Source organism: Carassius auratus, chromosome 4 (assembly GCF_003368295.1).
Source record: "Carassius auratus strain Wakin chromosome 4, ASM336829v1, whole genome shotgun sequence".
Taxonomy (NCBI): Eukaryota; Metazoa; Chordata; class Actinopteri; order Cypriniformes; family Cyprinidae; genus Carassius; species Carassius auratus.
In genome coordinates, this window is record NC_039246.1 from 19,324,108 (window position 1) to 19,338,768 (window position 14,661).

The following is a 14,661-nucleotide window of genomic DNA, read 5'->3' on the forward strand; positions in this document are numbered from 1 at the left end:
TTATGTCATTTTTTTGTTCCCTATTAGGATAAGGGTTAAATAAAGTGTATATATATATATATATATATATATATATCTATATATATATATATATATATATATATATATATATATATATATATTTATATATATATATATATATATATTTAATGTTACCCTCTTGTGCTCTTAGGTCACTTTTGACCCAAAAAAAAGTCAGTATTTTGATTCAAGAACATTTATTTTTTGAACATTTCTGGAATAACAAAATAATCATGGTTTATTAATTCATTATATCAGCACTCCCTGTTTTTTTATTCATTAAAAAAATCACAGCTTCATCAGAATGGTAGGGCAACAGTATGACTGTAACACAGCATATATGCAACTACAATGCAGTCAAAAAGTGGACAGCAAGGAAGGGGTTAGACTCTAAAACATCAGTGCAAAACAGACACATCCACTTACACACACACACACATACACAATTATACACACTCAAATGAATTGGTATGGCTATAACCATGTAGCCAAAACGAGTCAGAAATCTGAAATAAGAGGCTGACATCAGTTTAGACCCAGAAGGATTAAGCAGTGATAAAACATTCCTGTACAGTTACATTTTTATTGAATATTTAATGTTTTGTATAACAAAATGCTTTCTCTGTGTTAAGATTTGACTGTAGTAATAATTAGAAAACTGATGCTTCAAATCAGCATTTAAAAAAAAAAAAGAAATAAAAGAAAATCTAACCCTTTACAAAATGTTGTCTTTGAGAATAAGACAAAAAAAATAGATAGATCTACAACTTAATAAAATTAAGTATTTTTGTCTAAAATCAACTAGAGAATTTTTACTCCTTTTATATAGAGCTATATATGAATCTAGTGGCTAAACCATGGGATTGCAGATGCTTTACTTATATTACTCCCACCAGATGGCTTTAAAAATTAGATTTTTATATATATAAAATTTCAGGTGTCCAGTCACTTTCGACCACGAAGACCACAAGTGTGACTCCCAGATAAGGAGCACCAGTGGGTTAAACAAAGGTGTTGTTATGTAGTCATACTGTCTGAAACATCTAACGCACTGAGCATCTGACCCTCGGCGTCTGTGCAGTGGTGTGAGCTGAATTGGTGGTGGCCTGCCAGTGTCCCCGGATGGGCAGTAGTGGCACTGAAGCCCAGGGCAGAGCACTCAGCCTGGCATATTCCTGCACTCCCATGGGGCAGCCACCCAACTGTACATCTGCAGATTCAGACCCTCCAGGTGATGCTCCCCCTGTTGGGCAGGAGCGGCACGCTTTTTGCTTCGCAGGAAAGCAGGGCTTATATAAGCGGCCTATTCTGAAGGTACAGAACAAGTGTCACCTCAAGGTAAGAGCATGCACTAGTGGATGATAACACGTGCTGATTGAGTGATTATGAAACGTGACAGCACCATGAAACGTGTCATGAAGTGCAAGTGTAAGCTAAATGTGTGGAATTCATACCACAGCATTCCATTCAACACCCCAAAAGCTGTTTAATAGTGAATAAGCCAGTAGTTATCAAGTAGGGGCCTAAGCAATTTGTTAAAAGGCCCTAAAGATTACTAAATCATACTTTCTGACATAGATGGCATCATCTGTATTTGCATACTGAATTGCATTTAGTCTTCTTCTCTAGATCTAATAGCATAATTGGGATTGGTCTTGTTTTCCTTGCATATCTCATAATTGATTATAGCCTATACTTGTGTTGAAGACGTGCTAAATGTCATACAATTGACCAAGTAATCTGAACAGAAGTCGGTAGCACTTTATTATAATAACAATTAATTATGCAAAATTACATGCAAGTAACCCTGAGCCAAACCCTGATCCTAATCCTAACCATATAGCAAGTACATGTATTTAACTAATATTACTCAGTACTTAAATGAGTATTTACACTGTAACAATGACACCTTAAAATAAAATACAGCCCAGAAGCCTAAATCAAATCTTTCCTATACAACACTATTCTTTTGCTGCCTTGCAAGCACTTCTAATTCCTTGGGGAAATGCTAATCAAAGTGTTTATAAACCTTATGTCAGTTCTGCTATGAACCAGTGAACAGAGTCAAACTGTGACTCATTAAAATCAAACGACTGCACACATTCCATTCATTATTCATCTCCATATATTGCATACATTTGAATCACTTCACCATGGCAACGTATATTCAAACTGCTGATTGGTGCATGTCATTGGTAGCTTAATGATGGTCATGAATAATTAATCACAACAGTATCAGCATGCATTGCTTTTCATTTAAACATGCAGTGACTCCCTGATAGTTAAAGTAAGATTCCTTTCAGTGAATGTACATGTTGAAAGCCACCTTCCAAGGTTCATTTGGCCGCTAAAAAGAGATCATTGGAAGCCATGTGTGAGTTTAACAAGAGCAGCACATGAGCAACAGCACAGATGGGCTGCTTAAATGCTATTAGCTGACTGAATTGGACAGCATTTCTGTCTTGGGTACATATGCATCTTGTTGTATTGTTTACATCAGTTGATTACAAATAAGTGTGAGATTAGTGCACATGTCGGAGGGATTAAATCCTTGTTAAAAATGTTTTTATGTTTTCTTTATTGTATAAGTGCATATCTATAGCAATCCTAGGCACTTACTGTACTCTATATTGTACATTAAGTTAGACTATGTTTGGACACTTTCTGATTGTCACACTATATCACTGGATAATTTTTACTTTTATATGCAGAAACCATTTTAATTATTATCAAAAAAAAAATTAGAGTAAAAATACATTATTTAATTAAAACAATTTAATAATAATATGCATTATTATTGGTTGGGGTGTCAGTAGTATAGAAGAAACTGAGAATTTCAGTTAAAAATGGTTTAAACTATATGACTTAAAAGTATTTAAATAGATCCATTGATATTAATATATTCAAGTAAACCACGTCTAAATAAAACATATTCAAGAATTCAAGAACATATAGTTTTTGAAAGTCCTGGAACAACAAAATAATCGTGGTTTATTCATTTATAATATCAGCACTCCCTGTTTCTATTCATTCTGAACTGCGGAGTCCCACAGGGATCAATCCTCGGCCCCATATTGTTTATTCTGTATCTGTTACCTCTGGCTTCCATCTTTAATAAGTATGAAGTATCCTTCAATTTGTATGCCGACAATACTCAGATTTATTTGCCTTTAAAACATAATGATAAAAATGGTCTACAACCCTTGTTTGCCTGTTTAAGTGATCTTAAACTTTGGCTTTAAGTAACTTTCTAAACCTAAATGAAAATAAAACTGAAATAATTACTTCTGTCTTCTCATCGTGCCTAGATCCAGGCTTAAAAAACGAGGTGACTGTGCTTTTGCGACTGCAGGCCCAAAACTTTGGAACAGTCTGCCTCTCTATATCAGACTGGCTCCTTCAGTTTCCATCTTCAAATCTTCTTTAAAGACTTTTTTGTTTTCTCTTGCTTTTGATGCTCATTGATTCTGATACGATTACTGCTTATTTTTTCTTTTTGTATTATTTTGTCCGGTACTGCTCTGCATTTTATTCTCTGCTATGTACAGCACTTTGGTCAGCCTTGGTTGTTTTTAAATGTGCTTTATAAATAAATGTTGTATTGTATTTAAATAATCTGAAAACAATCAGCTTTATTATAATTACAGCAGAAATACTAGAATGTCTTCGAATATTGTTTTGCACAACAGGAGACCTTAAAGTCAAAATTTTTTAACTGTCTTAGCATTGACTCTACATATGTTTTTACCCAGTGGCTCAAGTCTTTTGTCTGAAGAAGCCAACTGGCGCTTCCTAAAGTACATTAAGTATATATTTTTGCAAGTTGAACTTGGTTCTGTTGGTTTTTCACAACCTCCCCAGCATGTATGAGATAATCTACTGTTGTTAAGTATTAGCTTCAGGAACTCATGTATATTGTCCATATATTTTTTTAATCGCCCAAAGAGAGGGTAGAGAGAGAGAGAGAGATAACTCTAAAGCAATTCTTTAAAACATGAACATTCTTCTCATCGTGAGTCAATATGTGGGAAAAAAATGCTACAGGCATGCTAAAAAACCTCACTCAACAAATTGATTTTAAAACCAGAAACAACCACAATCAAAGTGCATGACACACCAATGCTGCCTTCAACCAAACACACACACACACACATAGAATCACATAACCCACCATTACAGAGTAATCAACTCCAGTGTGATGAAAAAGTAAAAGAGATTGCGGAATGTAGCCTGCGGTCGTAAGTGTGCGATTTCTAATAATACTGTGATAGACTGGCCTTTAACAACACTCACGGCAGTCGTGGGGTATGATATCATAATAAAAATTCCCCAGAACTAATCTTTTTTTTTTTTTACAAGGAGCAGGTTATGAAGGGTGAATTGCTCCTCATATTTGGCTCCCATATTACGCTATACACTGTAAATAAGTAAACCCACTGGCTCAAATGAGTATTTAAAGTGTGACAGATGGAACACCTGGAAACTTGCAAACTGTCTTGACCCTAAAATCTACTAAACAGAGGCTTTGCGTTTAGATTCACCTGGGTTCAGGATGCTGTTCAGGCGATGCTTGTCATTATAATTTTGCTCCATGGAGACCAAACCAAGAGCAACGTCCCTCGTGAGTGTTAACGTTGCACATGATACCAAATAGCGTCAGCTGTCTCTAGAAACCAGAGGCCTGGGGATGATGGCAGTCCTCTATGTGAATCCTCTGGAGACGGATCTGCAGGTTCAGAGTAGCAAGAGATGCAATGAATGAACAAGAAGTGAAGGGCATGACAGCACTCTTTTAGTTTAGTTTTGAAGTCTGTAGCACAGTTCCCAAATCTGAGACACCTGGTTGTCTATTGTCTACTCTACGTAAGTAGTTAGTTGCTAAGAGGACGCTGACACAGAATGTAATTTTTTGTGTTTTAAAATATAAAACACGGGGTAGTGGGACAAAAATCACAAAGTCTAGACAAATTTTTTTTTTACTTATTTTAAAATAAGAGTCCATCTGTCACATTTCTATTTAAATTCAATGGAAAAAAGAGCAGTAGAATGCAAAAACGCTGAGAAAAGCTTTTGCTACATTTAAAAATGCAAGACATGATGCAATGAAATAATAAAAAAGCAAGATATGTTTTTAAAAAGTTTAACTGTTTTTATAATATAGTCATGCACACAATTCTGCAAAAGATGTAAGACATAAGGTCAAAGACATCTGGCCCCTGTTTTTGCATTTAAAACATTGCATGGCAGTGGGATGTAAAAAACAAAAATAACAATTGCAAGGTATATAAACACTTTTTTTTAAATTACTTTTAACTTGAGCACCATGTTTTAGCACTATGCACGCATCTCTGCAAAACCATCCTTTGTAGCATTCAAAAATATCAAAGTTTTGTGTGACAATGTCACATTTTTTATTAATTTGCATGGCATTAATTTAATAATATTTCTTAATCTAATAATATTTTCAATCCAGATGCTGCGTTAGAAGAAAGCTATTGTGTGACTGTTTATCGAAATACAATCCCATAAGTCTTGATACAAAAACTTTTGCTAAATTACACAGTTAATGCTAATGCTAGGTTCAGATAGCCAATAAGAGGACACATACAAGTAATGAGCACGCGCGTGTCCAAGAGAGCCGCAGACTCTGTGTGTTCGTGTGTGCCGTTTGCATGCTGATCATTTCAGAACATGATGTCCTGGGACTTAATTAATCCACATACAGCCACGTCACTCTAACTGAAGGAACAATAATTGGGGGAATCAAAACACACAACAATGTACACAACTCCCCCCGCTGCAAAGAGACCTCAGCTGACTGCCAAGGGCAGTGTCACTGGAACACCCCAGCAGATGGGCTTTTCAATTTTGACTCCTGATGCGAGTGCTTGCTGATCTCATGGCAGACTGGTTGCAGGTTATGCTCTGTTAGTTTGTTTCTATCTATGAGGTGTTACCAAAATCTACTTACAAAGAGTTGTGGGCCTAGAGAGGGATATTACAATACTGGGATTTATTTATAGAAAGCTGGATGGAGTCCACTGTAACTGTGCTAATGATGTTAGCACCAAGGGGAACAGATTAGACAAAGATTAACCTTTATCTAAGTGATGGGAAAGCAAAAGTGTGGAGAAAAAAGGGAACTGTAAATGATACTAAGCATACAGCCTTATCTGTAAAGATTGGTGGATGTGGTGTCATGGCATGGCCATGCATGGCTGTCTCTAGAACAGGACCTCTTCATTTTAATGATGAATTAATGCATGAAGACAGTAGCAGAATGAATTTGGAAGGGTACAAAATCATCTTGGTTACCAGTATTCAAGAAAATGACTCCAAACTCATTAGAAAGCACTTCATATTGGATCAGGACAATGACCCATAACACCCTGCCAGTTCAGTCAAGGACTTTACCAGGGCAAAGAAATGTAAAATCTTAGATTGCCCAAATCAATCTCCAGATTTAAATCCGATTGAACATTAATTTCACCAGCTGAAGAGGAGACTAATGACAGAAACTCCCGAAAACAAGCAACAGCTGGAATTGACTGCATTAAAGACCAAAAGTTTGGTGATTTCTATGGGTCGCAGACTCACACAAGGGATCTGCAACTAAATACTAGCTTTTAACCTTTTACATCTGCCTTAAATTAAACCATCCCAATATTTACGCTCACATCAGTTAGTGGGATTAACTCCAAAAGTGCTGTAATTTTTATTTGGTAACAAATGTATGTGTTGAAACAGCTAATAATAAAATGTGACATGATTCTGTAGTGGTCTTGTTTTAATCATATTTGCGGATGTCTTGACTCCACAGCAGAGAAAGCAATTCTGTCATTACTGTCCCAATATGGAAGTCACTGTATATTTATAGCCACACACACACACAAATAAATAAATAAATAAAAATAATAATACAATAACATTATTAAAATACGTAATATGCAATAAAATTCAATATAAATAAAATTCCCAAATATAAAATAACTTAATTAGCAGTTTTACACTTTTAACAGCCCTGAAATAATAATAATTAAAAATACACATGTATCTTAGCGTTTCTACGGACACCCTTGAATCCTTTTGTGCACCCCTCCGAGGCCCTGTGACAGTCTACTCCAATTGTTTAATACAATTCAAAAAAGTAATTTGACATAATTCTTTTCTTCAATACAGACGCAGGAAAAGAAATCATGATATCACGGACTGGCTCTTACTGCAACACAAAACACTTCACTTATCTTTAATGTCAAAAGACATTAGGTTGACATTAGGGGCTAACTGGGCCATGCTAACCCACCAAACTTTATTAACAGTCAAGAAACCTGCACTTGTTGAGACGTTTACTGTGGTTTGGGAAGGTGAAGGGGGTTAATTCAGCACAGCTAAGTTAGTGCCACTGGATGGAGTTGTCTCAAACGACTTTTTACAAACACAGATTGAGAAAATATTTCCCCTTTAAATGAAGACAAAGCTCTTTTTCGGAGGGAGAACATCTTAAGATACCATTGTGAATTTATAATATACATTTTTCCATGTTTGTTTGTTTTTTGTATTTTAACCAACCTGGTATTTCGACGTTTATAAGATGTTAAAAGCTGGTTAAAAGCAGGCCGCCGTTCTGCCGCCCTCTACTGGAATAAGCGCGCGACCACACGAGCCGTAAACATGCGATGTTTTGTCGCAAAAAACAACAAAATATACATTTAACTGTCGTAAAGAATGTGCTTAGCAGCAGCCGTACACACACACACACACACACACACACACACACACGTATCCAGAGGTGTTCTGAAGACTAAGTTACACACTGCGAATGTAAATACTAGCTTTAACAAAGCAATAAATATTGAAGTCCGTGTATTGGTAGTATTCACGCATGTGAGCGTTGTTTGTCCTTGATATCTATTAGAATTAAAAATCTATTTTTGCATATGTCAGATGGTTAACGAACATCTTATTTCAGATTTTATTTACACCGGCCTCTGGCATCAGGATAACAGATATGTAAGAATATGAATAATCATTTGTCATCAGGTCATGTGTTTTTATTATGCTTATGGAGTGACCAACATTTGCACATTTTAGGTGTTTTAATAACACTTCAGTTCATGGAGCTTCTCTAATAATTCTAATAATATTAAATTAATAAAGAGATGATAAAGTGAAATAAGGTAGACACCAAAAATGATCATGGAAAAATCAAAGAAACATTGTGTTGTGTTATTTTGTTACTACCTTTGTCTTCTCCTCAGTTTCCATCAGGATGGCAATAAGTTTTCGCAGCAAGCGGAGGAGAAAGATGAGGGCAGAGAAAAGAAAGAAATCCGGTCTGGATGAACCAAAGGCATATAAAGAAGGTGAAAGCCAAACGTATGGCTACAAAAGGAAAACCTAAGATAAAGAAGGGACTGGCCTGGTAGATGAACTGATCTGCTTGTGCACGGACATTACGCCGGACAGCTCTACAGGAGCTTTGCTGTGCATCATTTACATGTGCATTTTGTACATTTCTACAGACTGTTTATGCAAAAATGTAAATCACCCGCATTGTACTACACAACTGACTCTTCCAGTGAAATACACATATTTCCTCTACTTCAATCGCTCACTCTGTAGGTCTGCTTTACTATGAAGTAAAAATCCAATATACCTTTCTGGGGGATTCAGTTTTATTTTGCAGTCAACAAAACTGCACCGCATTGAGTCAATAAAGAGACAAGCATAAGCCAGGCCAGTGGCTTGTGTGTCTCTAGGCAGCATGGTATACTTTTAGATTTAATCTCTGCACCAACCAAAATTATTTATAACAGTACATTTGAATTCTGCAAACAATTCAATATATTGGCACATTTGTAAATCTGATTCAATGCATAAAGGTTTAGAAAACTGTTAACTGACATGGCATTCCTCATTTAAAACTATTAACGACGTTTCATAATTACTGTAATATCTGACATCCTATTATCTGGGAGATTACATTTAATATTAGAACTTTCAAAAATCTATTATTGTAGGACTGGGAATCAGCTAAAAAAAAAAGTAACTGAAAATTGTGACGAAAAAATTTGTTTTTTATACACTTTCGTTCAAAAGTCTGGGGGCAGTATTTTTATATTGAAATGAATACTGTAATTTAGAAAAGATGCACTAGAACTGATCAGCAGCAACAGTAGAAACATGCATGTTACAATATTTCTATTTCAAATAAATGCTGCTCTTATGAACTTATTATACATCAAAGAATCGTGAACAAAATATGAAATATGGTTTTCACACAAATATCAATCAGCACAACTGTTTTCAACATTGATAATGCTTTTTGAGCACCAAATCAGAATATTAGAATGATTTCAGAAGGATCATGTGACACTTGAGACGTTAAATAATGACTGCTAAAAAAAATACATTGAAATAATAAAAATTAAAACAAATTTAATTGTAATATTTCAACTATGTCACTGTATTTTGGTGAGCATAAGAGACATTTAAAATATTACAGACCCCAAACTTTTGAACAGTGGTGTATATAATCATATACATTTTAATCTAAAATCTTTATGAAAAAAATCTGAAATGTCTTTCATTCTGTACATGTTAGTAATATCGTATTGCACTTGCCTATCATAAAACATGCAATAAAAATTGCCTGCAAGTGACCAATAAACAAAAATGTGATCACTGATTATTAGCAACTACTGGAGCTCCACAAAACTGGCAGGAAACAGGCCTGTGCGACCATGACACGTTCCTTTCCACCAACCCTCGTCCACCATCTCGACGTTAGTGATGATGTCGCCTGGCATGAAGGAGATCTCGTCACTGGCCTCTGCAAAAATATGATTGATATTCATAATACACAGCGGTTTAAACAAAAACAACAAACTCGACAGTAAGCACTTCCGTAGCTCTGCAGAGTCAGGACTCGGTTTAATAAAATACAATGTCAGTGAGGTTATCAATCAGCTGCTGTGGACTGTAAGGGCTCTAACGTACCTCCTTGGTAGTCATAAATGGCCGTGGCTGTACGTCCTGCCCCACTTAGTTCTTCATAGTCATTATCAGCAGCTGTAGAAGAAGCCAAAAAGGAATTAGGAAATCCAGCTGTTGGCAATCAAACATTTAGAGCGGTTGTAGAACACGTAGAACCATCTGTGGTTTTTCTTTGATTCTCACAGTGCACACACTTCGTAAATATCAATGTGTGTTAAACCTGCAGTAGTATATGAGCCAATATCCTCATAATCTTCTTCCTGGGGTACAGGGGCAGATTCACACTCGGCATAAGTTTGCTCCTCCTCCTCTTCCTCTTCGATCAGGTCAGCTGGACGGGGCGGCAGTAACGGAGGCTCCTCGTATTCAGGGTCCTCCTCTACCTGAAACACACACACCGAGCAGATGATGATCAATTACCTCAGTATATGTCCTGAAAATGATTCTGACAGGTCGTTACTTGTCTTGAAACAGAAGAGACAACAACTAAACTAGATTTACAGAAGAAAATTTGAGGCCCTTGCTTATAGGGTGTTATATCGTTTTTACAAGGTGGTTGCTTACTGGTCCGAGATAAGTTTCTATAGTTTTACAGTCCTTAGGCATGACTTAGATAACTCTAAAGAGTGCATCAAACAATGCTAATATAAGATTGCCTGAGCTTCTTCCTCGGGTTCATCTCTGGGAATTTCAGGCAGTTTTCTGAACGTCTCTGGGGGATTCTGGGATGCTGGAACTGGTGGTGGTCTCTGGATCTCTTCCTTCTCTTCACGCTTGCTCTGCTCCTTAAGAGAGAAGATGACCAGCATTACAGAGTTTTCATTAGTGTGTAAAAAAAAATTAAAAAAGGAAAGGGTTGGTTGGTTTGTTGGTTGGTGTGTGTGGGTTATCTATATTTATCATGCATTCTGTTAAAAGTGTAGCGAGCATATCTCTCTCTCTCTCTCTCTACATATATATATGTGTTTATGGGTATTAAGACAAATGTGAACCTCTTGTTTGCGTTGTGCCTCTTCCCGTTCTCTCTTCTCTCGAGCGAGTCTTCTGACTCTCTCCTCCTCTGCTTTCTTTCTGTTCTCCTCATCTGAGGCCTTCGCCATGTTCTCAAAGCGAGCCTTAAGGTTTCCAGCTCCTACACTGGCTGTAAACACCAGAAAGACAAGAATCTGCTGAGTTCCTGCAAAGTATATGGACCCTTTACCAACACATTCAAAATACATGAATGTCACTGCTTTCCTGCTCAAAAGCAATCACTTCAAAGGGAACATTTCCACGTGTATATGGAGAGCAAACACTCACAGGCCTCAAAAGCCTGAGGCTTTTCATAAGATGAGGATGGTGACTCCATATCACTGAATGAAGCGGCACTCTGTGGAAAACAAATAACTCTGTGTACGTTCACTGGGAAACCATAATAATGCTAATAATGCTTCACAGTTCATGTGAAATGTATACTTTATCCATGCGATCCGCTTCGACTCCATAACGTCCTCCAAAACCCTTTGCATAGTCTGAAATCGATAAGAAAATATACATTTGGTATTATGGAAAATGGACCAAAAATGTGTTGCAGACATCACATTTTGTGGTGCTAAACACCAGGGCTCACACGTTCAGAAATAGATAGCGGGTCATGTGACACTAATGCATAAGAATAAACATGAAGGTGGGTTTTGAATTTTCCATTAGTCAAGTGATATTTCTGGTACCTTTCTGCGACTGATGTTTCTCTGTTTCTCCTTTATAGTCATAACCCAGAGCAGCCTTGTCAACCTTTTCTTTTTCCACTCCGTATTTCCCCCCGAAGCCTTTTGCATAGTCTGTGAGATGTTCAGAAAGCACAATTATACTTTATAAACCATTTTCCACCAAAAGGGGGCAACTGTAAGCATCGAGGACCAGGATGTTGGTCCATATAACAGCAGAGATTGAACTGACCTTTCTGCGACTGATGTTTCTCTGTTTCTCCTTTATAGTCGTAACCCAGAGCAGCCTTGTCAACCTTCTCTTTCTCCACGCCGTATTTCCCCCCGAAGCCTTTCGCGTAGTCTGCGAGAGGTTCAGAAAACAGCATTTTGCTTTATAAACTCTTCTTCCACCAAAATGAGTCCAAAGCATGGCTTGAGGACCAGGATGCAGACCTTTCTGTGACTGGTGTTTCTCAGTCTCGCCTTTATAATCGTAACCGACTGCGGCCTTGTCAACCCTCTCTTTCTGCACACCGTACTTGCCACCGAAACCTTTAGCATAATCTTATGAACAGTAAAGAAAGTGATTGTTACACGAAGCACAGAAAAAAAAAGAGAAGATGCATAGAATATAAATGCCTGAACTTTGTTTGAAAAGTACCTTTCTGAGACGCATGCTGCTGTACCTCACCCTTATACTCATAGTTCATGGCAGACTTTGAGAAATCAGTGATAAAAGAGGAAAAACAAGTCAAATATCAATCCATTTATTTATATTATACACTCGCATGAGAGCGTGTCTAACCTTGTCCACACGGTCCTTCTGTACACCAAACTTCCCCCCGAAACCCTTTGCTGCATCCGTCTGGGATGAGTGCTTTTCTACCTCCGCCACATAGCTGTGCCCTAAAGCACCCTGGGAAAATTTCCACTGACATTAAACCTGGTGCGATGTGTTTTTAAACAGCAAGCTTGAATATTCATTTATGCAGAGTTTGCACTACTGTGTTGAGGCTTTAGACGTGAAGTGGGTTCTCATTAGTGAATTTAGAGGACAAAAAGAGGTATATTGTCTACAGTGTAGCACTATATAAAACACATTTCACACAGAAGTCACTTTCAAACCCGCCAGAACCCTGTTCATTTACAGTCTAACCTTGTCCATTCTGTCTTTCTCAACTCCAAATTTCCCTCCATAGCCGTACGAGGCTTTAGGGCCCTGCTCCAGCTCTTTCTTCTTAACCACCTCATGTTCCCGAGACACATTCTGCCTGAGATCTGCAATGCTACACACAAACACAGGCACATTGCATGCTCCCACATGCTGCATATTGCTATGGAATGTAACGGCATTTTTGTTAAGCACTTGTTTATGCTGCGACACGTTTATATTTTTAACGTTATTACTGTAAATAATACAGATGTGTCATATTTCAAATGCAGTGTGTCATTGCAACATCTTATTCCGCTTCTGACATGATCTATGCTTGAAATGATCAGTCCATATTTGGAAATGCAACTCATGTCGGCAGCAATTCTATACTTCCTATTTCTTCTATGCAGAGTGTGACACTCTTTGTAGCAGTGCTTTCAGTTCAATGCAACATGGTGCCATTAAAGCAACCCGCTATCTTATCTCAAATCAACTTTTCTATATCATGTATCATCTGCATGTGTATTAACTGTTACCTGATGTGTTCTTTTCGACCTGATCCTTCTATGGTTCTGGAACCCCATCTCTGCTCCTGCTCTGATACATCATTCTGGTACACAGCCACAGTTTCATTTATAAAATAATAGTGAATAATAATTAAAAAAAAGTGTTATGTTTCAAGAAAACCTAACTCTTAACAACTCATTTAGATTAGCACCTTAGGACGTAAGAGTTGTGCATTTATTTTCAGGTAGGTCTGCTTACCTCAAAATTGGGATCCGTTTCCCAGTCGTCCCCCTCCGACTCCACCTTCACATTAACATCATGTCCCACCACAGATTTCCACATCTGTAGAGAGAGAATAGCAAAGATTGCACGGCTCATGTTACATTTCCTTATGCACAAACTATACAGAGAATGAATTTTGTTCAAAATGCCTCAAAAAACAAATATTTACAGATATGATGTATGAATTAATGTAGTGACTGATTATAATCTTCTTGTAGTAAAGCTACAAGTTGACTATTTTACAATTGTTCTGCTGTGTATCATCAAGAGAGGAAAACATCAGGTTGAAGCTATAGCTGTAATTCCACATTTTTATGGAAACTTCTAAATTAGTTCAACTAGAATGTCTTTATTAACCAAACAAGTGTTGATGCACTTTGCAAGTTCCTCATTTTTCTAGAACAGCAGATGGAAATCTTTACACGTTCATGACTAAAAAGCTTCACAGTTGAATTTCAACAATAATCAAGACCATAAACACTTTTATGCAAGCACAGTAACCTGCAGATAATGTACAGAAATATATACATTTGACTTCCTGAAACGACTAAGTTTGCTAACTTGCGATGTATCAACCACTTCCTGATTAAAATCAAAGTTGTTGCGTTTTTTTTTTTTTTTTGATGCATTGTTATTAACTAAATGAACGGATAACAATGGTTACTCACGTTTGAATGCTTTTATTGTCCAGAATTGTTGTCCGGTAAATGTTTATTTCAGTGTCGGGGTGAGAGGAAGGGGCAGATCAGACCTGCGCTCGAGTGAGTGCACAAGAAGCAGCAGCAGCTGTGGGCACGTTCACGCGCAGCTGAGTCCTTCCTCTGCATTTGTGACCCGTTCAATTAAAGCTTAGAATAAACTCATTTTAATTCATAATTGGATCCTAATGCCTCAAAACACAGATGAATTCATATGCAATGTAAGCATTATGATTCTTATATGTATGAAATGTTGTGTTTCAATTATCTCCGTCTATATAACATTTAATAAATATAAGATTCAGACCAGAGTTGC

At 37.0% G+C, this 14,661-nt stretch overlaps 1 protein-coding gene and 1 long non-coding RNA gene across 5 annotated transcripts; one reads left to right on the top strand and one right to left on the bottom strand.

Moving 5' to 3' along the window:
* Positions 1-7,777: 7,777 nt before the first annotated feature.
* LOC113061741 (uncharacterized) lies at positions 7,778-8,626 on the top strand. Of its 3 annotated transcripts, none has more exons than XR_003278416.1 (3): positions 7,778-8,031; positions 8,113-8,198; positions 8,280-8,626. It is a non-coding gene; the product is annotated as an uncharacterized LOC113061741 (long non-coding RNA). The 3 variants fall into 3 exon arrangements; XR_003278415.1 differs by lacking the exon at positions 8,113-8,198 and having other exon boundaries at positions 7,778-7,905; positions 7,991-8,031; XR_003278414.1 differs by lacking the exon at positions 8,113-8,198.
* A 1,073-nt stretch (positions 8,627-9,699) lies between these two features.
* On the bottom strand, positions 9,700-14,470 carry LOC113061731 (src substrate cortactin-like). Of its 2 annotated transcripts, XM_026231123.1 has the most exons (16): positions 14,316-14,470; positions 13,624-13,707; positions 13,395-13,468; positions 12,862-12,991; positions 12,511-12,621; positions 12,367-12,421; positions 12,159-12,269; positions 11,956-12,066; positions 11,727-11,837; positions 11,473-11,528; positions 11,317-11,386; positions 11,010-11,158; positions 10,674-10,802; positions 10,238-10,400; positions 10,021-10,092; positions 9,700-9,853 (listed from the first exon to the last, which is right to left on the bottom strand). In XM_026231123.1, the coding sequence occupies exons 2-16, from the start codon at positions 13,705-13,707 to the stop codon at positions 9,720-9,722; spliced, it is 1,560 nt and encodes a 519-aa protein (XP_026086908.1). In that variant the 5' UTR covers positions 14,316-14,470; the 3' UTR covers positions 9,700-9,719. The 2 variants fall into 2 exon arrangements, with proteins under 2 accessions (XP_026086908.1, XP_026086917.1); XM_026231132.1 differs by lacking the exon at positions 11,727-11,837.
* Positions 14,471-14,661: the final 191 nt, after the last annotated feature.